This window comes from Trichomonas vaginalis, chromosome II (assembly GCF_026262505.1).
Source record: "Trichomonas vaginalis G3 chromosome II, whole genome shotgun sequence".
NCBI classification, from domain to species: Eukaryota; Parabasalia; order Trichomonadida; family Trichomonadidae; genus Trichomonas; species Trichomonas vaginalis.
This window is the reverse complement of record NC_067204.1, coordinates 10629402-10649366: the sequence shown is the minus strand read 5'-3', so window position 1 is coordinate 10649366 and position 19965 is coordinate 10629402. Positions and strand designations below refer to the sequence as shown.

Here is a 19965-nt window from a genome sequence, read left to right as displayed (position 1 = left end):
GAATTATATGACTCAGGGTTTTTAGTCGTAATAGTATAAACCACTATGTCTTCTGCCATTTACTTAGCAAGTAAATTTTAATGAAATGTTGTGGTCGTCAAATATTTTTATGACGTCTGGGAAACTATATTTTAAGTTCAACGTTTCACCTCCTTTCATAACGTATATCTTGTCAATGACATTATATGAAACACCCACAGCAAGCAATGTCGGGTTCTATTTCTTTGATGTTTATATCGTCTGCCTCTGTCAAAAGTTTCAATAGTTCTTTCAAGACTTCATGAGGTGCAATGACATATGAGTTCACTTTTACAGGGTTGTGCTCAACCAAGTTTAACATTATACCCAAAGCCTGACAAATCTTCTCCTGAGTTTTAAGTTTGTCTTTAAGTTGTTGGTAGTCGTTTCGAATATCTGCAACAGAACTTAAGTCTCTGCTAACTTCAGGTATGTTGGTTGTTCTTTTACAGGAACTATTGTTATACCATCTTCGTCTTCGTATGGTTTCCCCACTTCAACATCTCTTTCTTTGACATTGACAACAACACTTTGACTGTTTGTTTGAGTTGGTGAATTTAACTTCACATCTGCCACCGCCATTAAACCTTTTGAAACACTCACGCTTCTATTTTTTCGGAAATGACATTTTACTTAGAATAAAAAGATGGACGTATTCGAGTATCTCTTCGAATTGAAGCAAAACAAAGTTTACACACAAAACAATACAAATACATTGACAGAATAGTTCTTTACACAAACAATGGAAAATGTTATAGAATAGCAATATTTGCTGAACCTAAATATTTTCATAAAGCAAAGAAAGTTGGTATAACTGAAATGGTGAAAGTTCTTGAAGCAGACAAAAATATAACTTCAAAACTTACAGATATTTCTAAAGGTAAGTTTATCTTACAATTTTATGTCAAAACTGGCGTACTGTCAATATTTGACGGAGAGAAGTCAGTTCAAGAACAACTTACTGACCTGCTGCCAAAATCTGCTCGATGGAAGCTGTCGTTATACCAATCTGAGGAGCCCCAGCAGGTTTCATCGAACGAATTTTCAAAGAGCATCTTCCGTGAAAAGTGCTATTGGTTTTGTAAACTTCTTTGCTTTCAATTCATCTGGACCGTCTCTGTCACCAGTATATTGTATTTGAACTGTACCAACAGTTGAAATACCACCCATAAAGTCTTCTGAGTCAGCAAATGGAATGCCAAGCCAAAAGTTTTGAACGGTCTCCATTTGTATATTGAGTTTTTTGAGCTCCTGTATGAGTCCATACTTTCACATATGGCATAATAGAACTTTGCATTTCAGGGTTAATGGTTGTTGTGAAGTTGTTGTTAAAGTTCATAGCATCTAATGTCAAGTTGTATGACCTCATATCCTCAACTGTAGAATATTCTTTCTTGGATAGTATTTGCCATCTATGTTTATATGATTTAATACCAGGGTTGTAGAAGCAAGAATAGTCATTTATAGTTCGTCTGAACAGTACAAACATAGTATCTGCATGTTTCATTGCAGTTGTTAAGGCAATATCTGTTCTTGCACCTGGGTCAGCACTTTGGTTTCCAACTTCACCTGCAAAGTCTTTGACAGATATTTGGTGTATAGGGAACATAAGTGGAACTGCAATATATTTGGCAGCTAAAGCATTTGAAATATCTGGGTCCAACATATAGACTGCAAGTCTGCTTTCTATTCTCTTGCATTCAAATTTTTCGCATGTGAACTTAACTGGGTCCAAGCATCTCCGCAGCATTGAAATAATAGTTTACTTCAGTGTTGAGGTTTGAGAAACCAAAGTCTAAGTCAACTTTGTTTTTGCAAAAGTCGGCGAATGACATTTTATTTGTTCCCACTACTTCTGTAAGAGTGAATGGGTCTTGTGTTGGTGCAATGACTAAGTTATTTTTGCTTGGAGTAAGTTCAATAGAAATTTTTCCTGCCAGTTTGGCAAGTATCTTAAAAACCTGAAGATGAGGAAAGATGACAAAGGAACTCTAAGTTTCAGTTTTACTTTGGTTACTGCTGCTGCAGTTTGTCCAGAAAGGTTAACATAAACTCCTGGAACGTTAGGGTCAAGTCTTCTTATTTTCTCAATAGTTGCATACTGGTCTGTTTGTTCTCTAGCTTGTGGTTGTACTGAGTTTTCTCAAAGCGAACCATTCATAGTTTGGCCCATGTTACTGTTTGAACTAAGTCAGAGTTAGAATATATCTTATATCCCATGAAAACTTCTGGAGCATATTGGTATCCGACATAGAAAATTCCATTGCAACCTTTCTTGTCAGACAACTTGGCAGAAGGTTTTATTTCAATGTCTTGTTCCACGTATAAGAAAGAGTTGTCAATAGAAATTATATGAAACCTGTCGCAAGCAATATCTACTGTTGTTGAAGAACCTTCTCCAAACTCACCTACGTTTCCATAAAAACAGCAGTTGTATATTCGTAAGTTCCAGGAACTATTTCTGACCTTCTAATGGCATTGTCGCATTCGTTATACCATTCGGAAACATTTCCATTCATGGCATCCAAAACTGTTGGCGTTATATTCTGAGCGGCGTACATTTCATATGTGTAAAAATATAGAATAGTTGAATTTATATGTCATAATAGAACCCACGTGGACAAGCTTTACTTTCTTCCTGACTGAGTTTTTTAACTCTTCTTTTCCTTCATTGCCCTCTGCTTCAAGTTGTTGCATCTTTGCTCATGTTCATCTAGTATGTTGCAAATTTCCCATGTCCTTTTGCCTTTTGGCTCTGGTCGCCCATCTCAGGTAACCTATATCCTAGAAAGAGTTTGTCATAGTCTGTATTTGAGTCGTCGCTTTTGTTTGCATGACTCTTTCCTGAGTTTCCGGTTCAAGCTCTTCAAACAGTGCCTGTCCATATGGAATATGCTCGTTTCCAAATATATGTTTTTGTAGCCATTCTGGTTTTCTTTCCATGTTACCAACAATATCCTTTGTGAATGGGAAAGCTTCTACCAATCTTTCAGTCTTGCGTCGTTTATTTCTGTAGTTGGTTTTATTTTGTCAAGGAACATGTTTTCAATACTAACATTTCATTTGGTACTGTCCATTTGAGTTTTCTTAAATATTCATCCCTTCTCGGTTTCATTGTCTGCAAAGTAAGTTTTTATGACATTTTGTAAACTTTCGTTTGCAAGGTCATGTACAATAGGTTCTCTTCCTTCTCTATCCCTAACTTTCTTTCTAAACTCTTCACCAAATATACCATCTCTATGGTTCTGTGTAGTTCTTTGAGATAAATGTTTAGAACGTCAGGTGTTATATTTCCATCAGCCATGTTCATTTCATACTGGTCCAAAATATCTGCATGTTTCATATCTTTCAATGGCATTAAAGCCGCGCTTAAAATACCAGCTATATCTTGTTCACCATTGACTTCCATTGCGTCTACAACTTCTTGGAATTGTGGTTGTAAGTTTATGAACCACCTATCCGGATTAGCTTTATGACCCCATCTCATTGTAGTTCCATCGTCTGCAGAAACAAAAGTAGGTTTGTTTCCATCTTGGTTAGGTTCTGAATGAACTTTAAACAATGTTTCATTTCTATATGTTTTCTTGAAATTTAACCTTTTATTTTCACCGAGTTCATCCGAAGATTGAACGTTAAATGCTCGTAAGTAAAAAGGGTTGTTGTATTGTGTACATTTTCTTTCAGTACTTTCATTCTATGCTGAATATTTTCATCTGGTGTTGGAGTCTTTTGTATGTCGGCAAACATTTTTCGATATTCTTCTACTATGTCAGCCGAATTTTTTTTAGACTCTTGGAAAGATTCCATATTCACCTCATGCTCTTGTTGAGGGTCAAGATTTTTCGGCTGTTCCAAATCTTCATCTAGTTCTGTGAAGTTAGTTTCCAAAGGAAGGACTTGTTCGTTTCCTTCAGGCTCTTCTAGCTGTTGTTGCTGAACTATTTCTTCCATGTCTGGTTGTATCTGAACTTCTTCCTGTGGAGTTTCTTGTACCTCATCTGCTGGCATTTCATATATTCCGAGACCGTTTTCAACAAGTTCCCTTTCTAAGTCATCCGGACTCAAAAACCTTTCTTCTTTCGTTCCGTCTCTATTTTTTACGCGTTTCATGACGGGAGTTGAATTGTCATTTAGCTCTGACATCAAATATCTCGGAGTAAATTCAGTCATGTCATTTGGATGATATGCTATTAAATCATATCCCTTAGCGAGCTTGTATTTTCCAGGTTTGAAATTATATCCCATTTGGTGCTGAACCATAAAGCTAAATAGGTTCGGGTCAGTATTTCCATCCTTGAACTTTCTAATAGCTTCTTTATATCTGTCACTAAAGTCAATACTATCTGGGTAACCATAGTCTTCCTTAAGCCTTTTTAAGAATTCTTGGTTTCCTTGTTCTCTACTTCTTTTATGTCCTTGCTCTGTTTGTGGTTGTTGTTGTGCAGGGTTTTGAACTGTTGGTTGTGGTTGTTGTTGTGCAGGGTTTTGAACTGTTGGTTGTTGTGTTGGTTGTTGTGCTGGTTGTTGTGTTGGTTGTTGTTGTTGTTGTGCTGGATTTTGAACTGTTGGTTGTTGTGTTGGTTTTGGTGCATGCCTGTGTCTGTGTCCATGTGACGATGTAAATGTTTTAGGTAGTCCTGGTGCAGGTGCTTCTCTTGGAGGGTTTGGTGGTATATAAATTCCAACAGCTGGTATATAAGTTCCACCAGCTGGCACATATGTTCCATCTGCAGCGTAATGTCCTACCTGACTTTTCGTTTTTAAGAAAGCATTTACTAGGTCTGTTTTGGTCTGTTGTAACTCTTTTTCTTGACTTTTCACAACAGTTGCTCTAACGGCGTCATAGGCACTTTGAACTGCCTGTCTCGTTGCTGCATCTGTTATTTTCGTCATATTTTGTGCTACTTCTTTTAACTCTTTGTCGAAACCTTCAGACTTCAGTTTCTTTCCAGATGAGAAGTCGTTCACTTGTTTCACCTTACTATGAAGAGCTTCGAAGGCGTTCTTAAAGTCAGCATTTGTTAAAGCTTCATTTGAACTGTCTTCATCCGCTTGTATTTTTGTCCTTATTGACCCTATGAGTTGGGCTGCTTTAGCGTTGGCTTGGGCATCTAACCAGTCATTGTTAGCTTTTATATATATTCTGCGCTTTTCATTGCCTTTTGCATGGCTGCGTCGTTATTTTTACTTTCTTGTGCTAAGTTTTCATACTGTACGGTTTGGTTTTGCAACTGTAAAAGTTTTTCTGCCTTTACATTTGCTTCAACTTCTTTTTTATACTCATCGCTATCCATATATGTCTTCAGGGCTTTTTGTTTTATTTCTTCATCTTTCAGTACTTTATATTGAGTAGTATGGTTTTTTCAAATTTATAACATCTTGTTCCATTTTTGCTACTCTGCTGCTTTTTCTGACACTTTTTTCGCATATTCCTCTGTACTTAGTTCTTTCAGTTGTTCTTCTTTCTTCTTTTTCTCTACGTTTAACTCATTGAGTTTCTTTGTGTGTCTGTCATATTCTAGTTTCTTTTCGTTTCACTTATTTGTTTCTGTATGTCTATGTTTGACTTTTTGACATCTGTTATTTGATTTTTGAGTGAACTCAAATTCATTTGACTTTGAGGGTTATAAGCTGTTCCGTCTGCAGCTCCACCATAGCCTGCCATTTTCGCTAAAAGTGCCGCTCTTAAACCTCCACTCTGTGCACCAATAACTCGGTTTAAAAGCATAGGGTTGCTTGACATTTGTTGCAACATAGTGGGGTCATTCAGCATTTGTTGTTGCAACTGTTGTTGTGGTGTCAGTTTTACTATTGGATGTTTCAATGCTCTCTTCCTCTTACGTATATTCTTACGTAGCTTACGTGGCATTTTAAGTGAAGTTAAAAAGCGGTTTTTGACAGATGTTTATATGACACTTTTTGTTCAGCTCAAAAAACTACTCGGTCAAAGTGTTGTCAGTTTTGTAAAATAACCGTCCTATCTCATTCTATAAGGGGGAAAGTCTTCTCAAAGTATACTTCCTTGGAACGCCCGTAACTTTTCCTGTAGCGACGATAGACCCTTACTTGTCCGGACAAAGTTATACTATTTTGAGTGCTATACAAAAAAGTCAACGGCGACGACTCTCAAAACCGTTGTGTAAAAAGTTTTACGTTGGACAAAAAAGTATGTATAGAAAACAAAAAACGTTTATAGTTCATTCAATATTTGAGATGGAACGGTTTGCCAACGGAGACTTTTCAATAAAATAAAAAAATAGAGGGGTTACCGTTGACGAAAACGGTTTATTTTAAACTTTTCTATGAGTAGTCCGAAAAAACAGTTTATTTTTGTCTAATGGAAGCCAACATTAACAATTCTCAACCGCTAACCAAAGCCAAAGCCCCACAACCTCCAAGAACTGGCACAGCTGTTAGAATAACCGCCAAAAAGTCTAACAGCGAATTAAGAGAAATTCTTCAACAAATTTGCTCTAAATATCTCAAAGACGCCGAAGAAAACACACAACCAGACGCTATATACAATACTCAGTTCTGTGAAGTTCTGAACAAAGCAATTGCTAGTTCAATTGAACTTACTAAGACAATTCCAAGTCCAATTGAGCTTAGCGATGTCTTAGTTCAGTATTTTCCAACATTTACTAAGCTCATAATGTTGAGAACTTTATACCAAGTTCGTCAAAATCTTCCTCGTTACATGCAACGGTCATTCGACAAGACAATTGCCGAATTCCAAGTCTTTAGTTACGGATATGACCAAGATGAATACGTTGACGAGTTCGGAGACAACTGTACAAAATGGTTTGAATGCTATACGACAACACAATTTGAATTCGACTTTCTCGAATTCAACGCAGCAACTATTCATATCATTGCTCTTTACCTTTCCGAACAAGAACAAGACCTCGCAGATGGAGATGTTGTTACTGTCGTCATGAAAACTCCTGAACAATTCGGAAAAAAGAAGTCTCTAATTGCCAAATTTGTTCCAGGACATCAGCTTTTCCAACGCACAGAAGTCTTCTGTATTCCTGGAACTAAGTTCTTTGTCAAGAGCGAACTCAAACAAAGATATAATGTGTCATTCAATTACACATTATATAATGTTTTCGACCCAGAAGAAGACTTCTTCCCAGAAGCAATGGAAGAGGAAGAAGAAGAGAAACACGAAGAAGAGAAACACGAAGAGTCCTCCGAATTCACACCAGAAGACTAACAATTTTCCGAATAAAAACCTCATTTTATACTAAACATCTTCGGGGCTAGAAGGGGCGCAGCCCCTGGAAGCCCCACTGCCTTTTTTTTTTTTTTTTTTTTTTTTTGGATAATGCAAGATATGAGTAGTTAAACATAAATTTCAAATTAGATTTTACTTATAATAAATATTTTAAATTTCCGAAAATTAAGTTCAGATCGACTCTATACGTAGTAAATACTAAATAAGGTGCCAAAAACCTATTAAACAGTATCAAAACTATCAAGATTGTAATGTTTTTGAAGAAAAATTTATAGAATTATGGACTTCAAACAGATATTATGTAAATAAAAATAATATAATGAATTTATTTATTCGTATAACAGCAGCAATAAGTCGATTATTCACTTCTACTTCTGAGATTTGAATTTAATTTCGACAGAAAAAGAGATTCAAGAGGAAAATACTAGGGGATACAAACAGCCACCATGACAGGATTATTATGGAGCCAAGTTGTATTTTTTGATATTTTTAGAGTTTTCCTACCTATTTAGGTACCAAGTTATTGCTTAAAAATTAAGGTTCTAAATTCTGAAGTTTACATGATCCTCCCGGGCGCACCCTTAAGCCATAAAAATTATAAATATAGTATGCTAATTTACTGTAAATGATGCAATCAAATATCTTTCAAAATCAAAATTTAATTTTAAAATTCGTATACAAGATATCTAGATGACAAAACACATATTTAAAAACAATAACATAATTACTTAATTTTGTTTTGCTTTTTATTTTATCAAACCTGTAGCTCCGATTATCTTTTATATCTAAATAGTACTAATCGAACTATTACAGGATGTTCAGAAGATTTGAATGGAGAAGTTTTAATTCCAAAAGATGTAATAGATATATACAGTCAAAATGGTAATAATTATGCATTTAAGAATTGTAAGAGTTCTATAAAATCTCTTCGATTTGAAGAAAACAGTGAAATCAACTATATCAGTAGTTATAGTTTTTATCAAACAAATTTGGAAACTGCAAATCTCAGTGAATGTAAAAATCTTTTATATCTGAATAGATTTGTATTTCAATACTGTCTATTGTTGAGATCAATTGAACTTCCTCCAAATCTTTTAAGTATTGGAACTTGGTGCTTTTTAAAAAACGTATGCTTAACTTCAGTAAACTTGCCAGATTCTGTGATTTCTCTTGAAAGTTCTGTATTTCATTTGAGTAATTTAACAACTTTGTATATTTCACTTAATTCTAAATTGCAATATATTGGCGAAACCTGTTTCTTGGAAACAAAACTTTCATCATTTTTTATTCCAAAAAATCTGACTTCAATCAGTCCCAAAGCTTTTTCTAATACGCCTTTTGAAAATATAACTATTGATCCAGAAAATGAGAATTATCGAATCAATGCTAAATGTATTTTTACAGGAAAAGATAATTCAACACTATTTAGAGTTTTAATAACATATTCAGATAGTGATTTTATTGTTCCTCAATATGTCACAAAAATTTCAGATTATTGCTTTTATCATATTAATATTTCATCCATTCAATTACATGATGATATAACATATATTGGCTATGCTTCATTTTCATATTGCACTTCATTAAAAGATATTATAATTCCCCAAAAGGTAACATTTATTGATATAGCGGCATTCCAAAACTGTCAATCATTTACAAGTTTTACATTTCCGGCAAGGATTCATTCAATAAATCGTGCGTTATTTCAATCTTGTACAAATTTGAAATCTATAACATTTCTAGGAAATGTAACTTCAATTGGAGCTCAGGCATTTCTTAATTGTTTATCATTAACAGATTTTTTAGTTCAAGAAAGTGTTAAATCAATTGAAGCTTACGCATTCAAAGATTGTTTTTCATTGAGAGAGATTATAATTCCATCACAATTAACAATTATTGGAGATGGAGCATTTTCAAATTGCACAAATCTTAAGTGTATTAAGTTCTTAAACAATTCTAATATTATCACAATGAAATCGTCTATTTTTCTATTCAATGAAAATCCAATAGATTTTTTCATTCCTGGAAATTTCAATATTACCATAAGTTTCTGGAAACAAGTTCCAAAAGGCAGCAATCTATTTATTACAAGGGACACGATTTTGTCAAAATCATGTAAAGATTATTGTGGTGAAAAGTTTGTTTATGTCCATTTTGATGATGAACCTATAATATCAGATGCAACAACCAAAGAAGTCATTCAATATATATCAATTAAACCATTATTTCATAAGACAAAACTGAAATGCATCTATAGAAAAACCAATACTATATATTTTTCTCCTGCTCTCGCATGTATTAAAAAGTAAATGAAATGAAATATATTATCCCAATATTTTTATTGATAAAAACGTCACTTAATGAAACCAAACTACAACTTTTAACTAGGATATTAAATTCTTTCACTTATTTTTTTTTTCAAATTAGCTAACTTTGTTTTTCTAATTTCAATAATTTACCCTACTTTTCCAACATTTAGAAAACATGCATGACCCCCTACCCAGGGTCCAAAAATTGGTATTTTCTGCGCTCAGGCAACATGAGTTTTTGGGCCGCCAAATGAATAGCTCAAATAGTTTCCTCATATAGAGACATGCTTATGCTTAGAGTTTGAAGGAAATCTAAAGTGATTTTTTTCTGCATTTCGAAATCTAATGCAATCTTAAAATCATGATTAAACTGCGAATCTGGGCGCAATTTTTTAATATGTTAATATATGAAGGTACTCCTACTACTGCGAATGCTTCAAATGAAAATTCAAGAAATCAGATTAATTTGATCACATTAGTATAGTAGTGGTCAATCCAAAAACTCATATGTTGATATATAACCTATAGAGATGATAATTATCGACTCTTCATTGAAATGCATAAGATTTAATAATCTCATAAATATTCTTTTTAATTTTCAGTATTTCGTGTGCATTTAGATTGCATATACCTGTATATGATATTTCTAGAATGTTTTGGTTAGATATTAAGTTTTTTAGATTAATATTTTAACATTTTGATAAAACAAGCAATTGTTCCATTTTGGAATCGCGATTGAACTCTAGTTTGACTAATATGATGTTGTATGATCAAATAAATTCTAACTTCATGAGATAAATTTTGAAATTAGAAAATGCGATATCTGACTCAAATATTTATATGAACACATTTAACATTCAATTATAAACTAAAGTAATATACAGCAGATTCGATTTGGCTTATATTTTAAATATTCAACAAATAATCTTATAAAATTGTGCTATTCACGTTTCTCAAAGATGAATTAAGCATTTACAACTTGTGCATTGATGGAATTAGATATGGATTCTAATGTTAATCGATATTTTGTAAATTGATATATATTTTATCATGGTTTGACATTTGATCGTGTTGAAACCGGAATTGCAATATGCATCATCTATATATATAATTGTCAAAATATGAGCTATAGATTTTTAAATTATGCTCCTGATTATGAGTGACTTATATGATTATATTGAATTGAGTAGTAAGAATCATAAATATTAGAATATTACGATAATGTATTATAACCTTATAGAAGCTTAAGGCTAAAAATGATGATGAAAATGTAGCTCAAATTTAAGTCTAAAATTTTGAAAAAATTAAGTGCTTATGATAGTATGACGATATTGGTGTTTGAATGTAAGAAATTAGAGATGTATTAGAAGCATTATGAGAAAATAATAAGATATAAAAACAAATTTTATGAAATAATTTAAGTTATAAGAGGTGTTAACATTGGTAATGTGTGAATAAGATAGTAGAATTGTATTGGATCTTTGATTAGTATTTTATAACAATTTATTAATGTAGATGTGATTAGAATGTTGGATTTCAAAGGAGAAAGCGGATTGTTCACTCTTGTTGGTCTGCATGTGTCATTCCGGGAGACATTGCCTGTGCATGTCTCCCAGAATGGCATACTGTTCCGCATTCATACTTGAATGCGGAACTTTGACCGACAAGAGTGCATTGTGCACTCTTGTTGGTCTGCATGTGTCATTCCGGGAGACATTGCCTGTGCATGTCTCCCAGAACGAGACAATTTATTGCAATCAGAATACGATTGCAAAACTTTGACCGACAAGAGTGCATTGTGCACTCTTGTTTGTCATCCACTATGATACTTAGAGAAAATACTTTACTTACATTATTTAAAATATTAATTTCCCTATTTAATATTTATTTATTATTTTTTGTGCTTTATATTCCCTATGGCATGTACTGAACTATTTTATAGACTCTACCGAGCTATCTCCACATATAAACATTTGACAATAACACATATATACTCTCTTCATATTCTAGTCTCATGACATATTATTGCAAAAGCTATATTTATACAGCATACCTCATAAAGTCTCATTATATCCCTATCTAAGCGTTCAAAACCTATTTTCCCCACGTAATCTGATTCTTCAGGCTCCGCTGATTCGATTTCTGCTGTCAGATCGTGAAAATATGAATCACATAACAAGATAAACACAAGTTACCCAACTTGATATTTTCCGTAAAAAAACTCTTTAAGTTCATGTTCAAACAACATCATTTTAGAAAAATTCAATTTTTTCCAAAAGTGTGTGAATTCAAAAAGTCACAATATATCTAGTTATTACCCAGTATTAATTTTTTAATTTAGTTTTTGAGATATTCATTTTATAATACGTATTATTCAGAAAATTAAATACATTTGTAAGGGAAAACGGAATTAATAACAAATATATGAATATCGTGGAAGAGTCAATTTGAAGAAAACATTATTATTTTGGATTTGTGTTTATCTTGTTATGTGATTCATATTTTCACGATCTGACAGCAGAAATCGAATCAGCGGAGCCTGAAGAATCAGATTACGTGGGGAAAATAGGTTTTGAACGCTTAGATAGGGATATAATGAGACTTTATGAGGTATGCTGTATAAATATAGCTTTTGCAATAATATGTCATGAGACTAGAATATGAAGAGAGTATATATGTGTTATTGTCAAATGTTTATATGTGGAGATAGCTCGGTAGAGTCTATAAAATAGTTCAGTACATGCCATAGGGAATATAAAGCACAAAAAATAATAAATAAATATTAAATAGGGAAATTAATATTTTAAATAATGTAAGTAAAGTATTTTCTCTAAGTATCATAGTGGATGACAAACAAGAGTGCACAATGCACTCTTGTCGGTCAAAGTTTTGCAATCGTATTCTGATTGCAATAAATTGTCTCGTTCTGGGAGACATGCACAGGCAATGTCTCCCGGAATGACACATGCAGACCAACAAGAGTGCACAATGCACTCTTGTCGGTCAAAGTTCCGCATTCAAGTTATGAATGCGGAACAGTATGCCATTCTGGGAGACATGCACAGGCAATGTCTCCCGGAATGACACATGCAGACCAACAAGAGTGCACAATGCACTCTTGTCGGTCAAAGTTCCGCATTCAAGTTATGAATGCGGAACAGTATGCCATTCTGGGAGACATGCACAGGCAATGTCTCCCGAAATGACACATGCAGACCAACAAGAGTGCACAATACACTCTTGTCGGTCAAAGTTTTGCAATCGTATTCTGATTGCAATAAATTGTCTCGTTCTGGGAGACATGCACAGGCAATGTCTCCCGGAATGACACATGCAGACCAACAAGAGTGCACAATGCACTCTTGTCGGTCAAAGTTCCGCATTCAAGTTATGAATGCGGAACAGTATGCCATTCTGGGAGACATGCACAGGCAATGTCTCCCGGAATGACACATGCAGACCAACAAGAGTGCACAATGCACTCTTGTCGGTCAAAGTTCCGCATTCAAGTTATGAATGCGGAACAGTATGCCATTCTGGGAGACATGCACAGGCAATGTCTCCCGAATGAGACACTGCGACCGTCAGGAGTGCATATTATCATCAAAAATTCAAAAAAAAACATTTTTCTTTTTTCTTTGGCGAAAAATGTACTTATTTTTTTGAAATTTTCGAAATATGATTTTTTCGGGAGACTTTTTCAAAATTTTAATATGATAAATATGAGTTATTTTATGTTCTCTATTTGAGAGTCTGCTTATTTTTGAGTATTGAGCAAGATTGAAAAATGAGAATATTTAGGAACATAATAAATCGATTTATCTCGTCATGTAGTTCATATTTTCGCGTTCTGAGAGCGGAAAACGCATTTTTTGAATGCGTAGATTCCGAATCACACGGAAAAAATAGGTTTTAATAAGAAAAATAGACAATTTATGAAGTAACAAAGCACATAGTATTATAAAAAGAAAAACATTTTTCTCATATGAAAGAAAATATAACGTATTTTTTACAGAGCGTAGGTATATATCGAGCCAATTCACACCATAAATTCTTTTCTCGTTCTCGGGCCTATAAACAACCTGAGGTGCACAACAATATTAACTTATACTGCTGTTATCTGGATTTGAATCCTCAATTGAGAGAATTCCAGATAACTTCAGTATAAACAAACCATATACATGTTTCCTCCTTGCTTCTAGGCCAAGCATAACAAGTACATTACCTTAGAGCAAATCTCATTCGGAGTTTCTCATTTAATGAGAGACTCCGAATGAAATTTGCCTATTTGATTAATATTGTGCTTTATGAGATGCAAATTCTGATGATAAATATTGATCTAGAGCTTATATAAGATGCGAAGAAACTTCAAAAAAAGCTAACCGGTAAAGACAGCAACTTGCAACACCAAGTTGCTCACGTAGTGATTACAAGCATATCTGCAAGGCAAAGTCCTCAGGATGCAGAACTTTGCCTGCAATCAGAAAAGAGATTGCAGCAGAGTAACCGGTAAAGACAGCAACTTGCAACACCAAGTTGCTCACGTAGTGATTACAAGCATATCTGCAAGGCAAAGTCCTCAGGATGCAGAACTCTGCCTGCAATCAGAAAAGAGATTGCAGCAGAGTAACCGGTAAAGACAGCAACTTGCAAAGTCAAGCAGTTTCTGAGATTTTGATTTATAAATCATAAACCTTCATGCTTGATGATTTTGTAGAATTGTTAACTCATGTCATCAGTTAATGCTCACCTAAGGGAGGTGTTTTGCGGGAGCTGGGGGTATCTTGGTGAGTACTCAGGAGGCCAAGAAGGGCACCCCAACCGACATTTTGCTGATGGATTGAGTTCGCAACCATTTTTATAACCGTAAAAACCGTCGGGACAAAACAACTTGAATAATTGAATTTTTTAATGATAATGATTGTGAAATAACATGTAACTATAATTTAAGAATGCCATATTTTTGTTAAAAAAAATTTCGAAAAGTGAGAGATTTTCCGTTCTAATAAATATATTTGATAACCGGGGCGTCCCCGGAATCAAATAAATTATCATATCGAGAATCGGAGATCCTTGCAGTTTCGATTTTTTCGAAAAGTGAGAGATTTTCCGTTCTAATAAATATATTTGATAACCGGGGCGTCCCCCGGAATCAAATAAATTATCATATCGAGAATCGGAGATCCTTGCAGTTTCGATTTTTTCGAAAAGTGAGAGATTTTCCGTTCTAATAAATATATTTGATAACCGGGGCGTCCCCCGGAATCAAATAAATTATCATATCGAGAATCGGAGATCCTTGCAGTTTCGATTTTTTCGAAAAGTGAGAGATTTTCCATTTTAATAAATATATTTGATAACCGGGGCGTCCCCCGGAATCAAATAAATTAGCATTACTAACATTCCTTTTTTATTTAAAATTTTCAATTCTTAAAACAAAGTTTTACTTCTATTTAATTATTTGCCATGAAAGTATAGAACATTAAAAATTTATCCTACTACCTCCACCCTTATAATACCTTCAAAAAAATTATATCTCAATTTATTTTCTATCTTTATATTGATGTGCTTATTCAAAAACACTAAATCATAAGTCTTCAGTTCTCAAAATACTCTCAAATTATCTCATTGCGCATATTTTGAAATTTGATAATTTTAAATTGTTAAAAAATTCATTAATCACAGTAAAATATCTATATACAACAATTAACTAACTGATTTCACATCTTGAACATTCGCATTTATTTAATATATTTGAATATCATTTACATCTTATTGAATTAGATCATAAATCACAGTTCCTTAATATACTATCTAGCTAATCATTATTGTTGCACAACTTACATTTGATTAAACACACGTGTATAATTCTGTACAACTCATATCTCTATCAATACTTTATTTATAATCAAAACAAAGGTTAAAATTGTATACCCTGTCACTGTAGAGTATTCTCCCAACTTTAAAGTGAAAATCAAAATTTGATATTTTAGTAATTTCATGTGAGATCGTTATTTTATAGGAAAACATACTGAAAATGTTTATAAGATGTTTCTCTATCATATGCCAAAATATCATGGCTTAAATGCTCTCCTAAGTGTCTATAACTGAATTTTAGGGCAATAACCTTATTCTAAATGTTGGGAAAGTAGGGTAGTCTAATCATTGTAACTTGTTGCGTAATCAAGATATGTGTATGCATATCAAAACTTGAGAAAAATTAAAAAAAAAAAAAAAAAAAAAAAAAAAAAGGCAGTGGGGCTTCCAGGGGCTGCGCCCCTTCTAGCCCCGAAGATGTTTAGTATAAAATGAGGTTTTTATTCGGAAAATTGTTAGTCTTCTGGTGTGAATTCGGAGGACTCTTCGTGTTTCTCTTCTTCGTGTTTCTCTTCTTCTTCCTCTTCCATTGCTTCTGGGAAGAAGTCTTCTTCTGGGTCGAAAACATTATATAATGTGTAATTGAATGACACATTATATCTTTGTTTGAGTTCGCTCTTGACAAAGAACTTAGTTCCAGGAATACAGAAGACTTCTGTGCGTTGGAAAAGCTGATGTCCTGGAACAAATTTGGCAATTAGAGACTTCTTTTTTCCGAATTGTTCAGGAGTTTTCATGACGACAGTAACAACATCTCCATCTGCGAGGTCTTGTTCTTGTTCGGAAAGGTAAAGAGCAATGATATGAATAGTTGCTGCGTTGAATTCGAGAAAGTCGAATTCAAATTGTGTTGTCGTATAGCATTCAAACCATTTTGTACAGTTGTCTCCGAACTCGTCAACGTATTCATCTTGGTCATATCCGTAACTAAAGACTTGGAATTCGGCAATTGTCTTGTCGAATGACCGTTGCATGTAACGAGGAAGATTTTGACGAACTTGGTATAAAGTTCTCAACATTATGAGCTTAGTAAATGTTGGAAAATACTGAACTAAGACATCGCTAAGCTCAATTGGACTTGGAATTGTCTTAGTAAGTTCAATTGAACTAGCAATTGCTTTGTTCAGAACTTCACAGAACTGAGTATTGTATATAGCGTCTGGTTGTGTGTTTTCTTCGGCGTCTTTGAGATATTTAGAGCAAATTTGTTGAAGAATTTCTCTTAATTCGCTGTTAGACTTTTTGGCGGTTATTCTAACAGCTGTGCCAGTTCTTGGAGGTTGTGGGGCTTTGGCTTTGGTTAGCGGTTGAGAATTGTTAATGTTGGCTTCCATTAGACAAAAATAAACTGTTTTTTTCGGACTACTCATAGAAAAGTTTAAAATAAACCGTTTTCGTCAACGGTAACCCCCTCTATTTTTTTATTTTATTGAAAAGTCTCCGTTGGCAAACCGTTCCATCTCAAATATTGAATGAACTATAAACGTTTTTTGTTTTCTATACATACTTTTTTGTCCAACGGTAAAACTTTTTACACAACGGTTTTTGAGAGTCGTCGCCGTTGACTTTTTTGTAGAGCACTCAAAATAGTATAACTTTGTCCGGACAAGTAAGGGTCTATCGTCGCTACAGGAAAAGTTACGGGCGTTCCAAGGAAGTATACTTTGAGAAGACTTTCCCCCTTATAGAATGAGATAGGACGGTTATTTTACAAAACTGACAACACTTTGACCGAGTAGTTTTTTGAGCTGAACAAAAAGTGTCATATAAACATCTGTCAAAAACCGCTTTTTAACTTCACTTAAAATGCCACGTAAGCTACGTAAGAATATACGTAAGAGGAAGAGAGCATTGAAACATCCAATAGTAAAACTGACACCACAACAACAGTTGCAACAACAAATGCTGAATGACCCCACTATGTTGCAACAAATGTCAAGCAATCCTATGCTTTTAAACCGAGTCATTGGTGCACAGAGTGGAGGTTTAAGAGCGGCACTTTTAGCGAAAATGGCAGGCTATGGTGGAGCTGCAGACGGAACAGCATATAACCCTCAAAGTCAAATGAATTTGAGTTCACTCAAAAATCAAATAACAGATGTCAAAAAGTCAAACATAGACATACAGAAGCAAATAAGTGAAAACGAAAAGAAACTAGAATATGACAGACACACAAAGAAACTCAATGAGTTAAACGTAGAGAAAAAGAAGAAAGAAGAACAACTGAAAGAACTAAGTACAGAGGAATATGCGAAAAAAGTGTCAGAAAAAGCAACAGAAGTAGCAAAAATGGAACAAGATGTCATAAATTTGAAAAACCATACTACTCAATATAAAATACTGAAAGATGAAGAGATAAAACAAAAAGCCCTGAAGACATATATGGATAGCGATGAGTATAAAAAGGAAGTTGAAGCAAATGTAAAGGCAGAAAAACTTTTACAGTTGCAAAACCAAACCGTACAGTATGAAAACTTAGCACAAGAAAGTAAAAATAACGACGCAGCCATGCAAAAGGCAATGAAAAGCGCAGAATATATAAAAGCTAACAATGACTGGTTAGATGCCCAAGCCAACGCTAAAGCAGCCCAACTCATAGGGTCAATAAGGACAAAAATACAAGCGGATGAAGACAGTTCAAATGAAGCTTTAACAAATGCTGACTTTAAGAACGCCTTCGAAGCTCTTCATAGTAAGGTGAAACAAGTGAACGACTTCTCATCTGGAAAGAAACTGAAGTCTGAAGGTTTCGACAACGAGTTAAGAGAAGTAGCACAAAATATGACGAAAATAACAGATGCAGCAACGAGACAGGCAGTTCAAAGTGCCTATGACGCCGTTAGAGCAACTGTTGTGGAAAGTCAAGAAAAAGAGTTACAACAGACCAAAACAGACCTAGTAAATGCTTTCTTAAGAACGAAAAGTCAGGTAGGACATTACGCTGCAGATGGAACATATGTGCCAGCTGGTGGAACTTATATACCAGCTGGTGGAACTTATATACTAGCTAGTGGAACTTATATACCACCAAACCCTCCAAGAGAAGCACCTGCACCAGGACTACCTAGAACATTTACATCGTCACATGGACACAGACACAGGCATGCACCAAAACCAACACAACAACCAACAGTTCAAAACCCTGCACAACAACAACCACAACAACAACCAACACAACAACCAACAGTTCAAAACCCTGCACAACAACCACCTCCACAAACAGAGCAAGGACATAAAAGAAGTAGAGAACAAGGAAACCAAGAATTCTTAAAAATGCTTAAAGAAGAGTGTGGTTTCCCAGATACTGTTGACTTTAGTGACAGATATAAAGAAGCTATTGGAAAGTTCAAGGATGGAAATACTGACCCGAACCTATTTAGCTTTATGGCTCAGCACCAAAACGGATATAATCTCAAACCTGGAAAATACAAGCTCGCTAAGGGATATGATTTAATAGCATATCATCCAAATGACATGGATGAATTTACTCCGAGATATTTGATGTCAGAGCTAAATGACAATTCAACTTTCGTCATGAAACGCGTAAAAAATAGAGACGGAACGAAAGAACAAAAGCTTATGAATGCGGATGACGTAGATAGGGAAATTGTTGAAAACGGTCTCGGAATATATGAAATGCCAGCAGATGAGGTACAAGAAACTCCACAGGAAGAAGTTCAGATACAACCAGACATGGAAGAAATAGTTCAGCAACAACAGCTAGAAGAGCCTGAAGGAAACGAACAAGTCCTTCCTTTGGAAACTAACTTCACAGAACTAGATGAAGATTTGGAACAGCCGAAAAATCTTGACCCTCAACAAGAGTATGCGGAGAATATGGAATATTTCCAAGAGTCTAAAAAAAATTCGGCTGACATAGTAGAAGAATATCGAAAAATGTTTGCCGACATACAAAAGACTCCAACACAGATGAAAATATTCGCATAGAATGGAAGCACTGAAAGAAAATGTACACAAATACAACAACCCTTTTTACTTACGAGCATTTAACGTTCAATCTTCGGATGAACTCGGTGAAGATAAAAGGTTAAATTTCAAGAAAACATATAGAAATGAAACATTGTTTAAAGTTCATTCAGAACCTAACCAAGATGGAAACAAACCTACTTTTGTTTCTGCAGACGATGGAACTACAATGAGATGGGGTCATAAAGCTAATCGGATAGGTGGTTCATAAACTTACAACCACAATTCCAAGAAGTTGTAGACGCAATGGAAGTCAATGGTGAACCAGATATAGCTGGTATTTTAAGCGCGGCTTTAATGCCATTGAAAGATATGAAAGATGCAGATATTTTGACCAGTATGAAATGAACATGGCTGATGGAAATATAACACCTGACGTTCTAGAACATTTATCTCAAAGAACTACACAGAACCATAGAGATGGTATATTTGGTGAAGAGTTTAGAAAGAAAGTTAGGGATAGAGAAGGAAGAGAACCTATTGTACATGACCTTGCAAACGAAAGTTTACAAAATGTCATAAAAACTTACTTTGCAG

The 19965-nt window shown here is 34.5% G+C and overlaps 4 protein-coding genes and 1 pseudogene across 5 annotated transcripts, besides 3 other annotated features; 2 read left to right on the top strand and 3 right to left on the bottom strand.

Annotated features, from left to right (window-relative positions):
* Window positions 1–7340: part of a mobile genetic element that runs on past the window's edge.
* On the bottom strand, window positions 3713–4278 carry TVAGG3_0521690 (protein of unknown function, DUF4106 family; the record flags this gene model as incomplete). The annotated part of the gene is made up of 1 exon (XM_051237255.1): window positions 3713–4278. A coding segment is annotated over one exon (566 nt), but the record flags the coding sequence as incomplete, so codon positions are not given.
* TVAGG3_0521680 (protein of unknown function, DUF4106 family) lies at window positions 5537–5887 on the bottom strand (the record flags this gene model as incomplete). The annotated part of the gene is made up of 1 exon (XM_051237254.1): window positions 5537–5887. The coding sequence occupies one exon, from the start codon at window positions 5885–5887 to the stop codon at window positions 5537–5539; it is 351 nt and encodes a 116-aa protein (XP_051095078.1).
* TVAGG3_0521670 (uncharacterized protein) lies at window positions 6782–7234 on the top strand (the record flags this gene model as incomplete). The annotated part of the gene is made up of 1 exon (XM_001319875.2): window positions 6782–7234. A coding segment is annotated over one exon (453 nt), but the record flags the coding sequence as incomplete, so codon positions are not given.
* A 5829-nt stretch (window positions 7341–13169) lies between the features above and the next one.
* Window positions 13170–13860: a mobile genetic element.
* Window positions 13861–15786: 1926 nt separating this feature from the next.
* Window positions 15787–19965: part of a mobile genetic element that runs on past the window's edge.
* Window positions 15897–16775, bottom strand: TVAGG3_0521640 (uncharacterized protein; the record flags this gene model as incomplete). Its single annotated transcript, XM_051237253.1, has 1 exon — window positions 15897–16775. The coding sequence occupies one exon, from the start codon at window positions 16773–16775 to the stop codon at window positions 15897–15899; it is 879 nt and encodes a 292-aa protein (XP_051095077.1).
* TVAGG3_0521630 lies at window positions 17950–19513 on the top strand (annotated as a pseudogene). The gene has a single exon. A coding segment is annotated over exon 1 (1564 nt).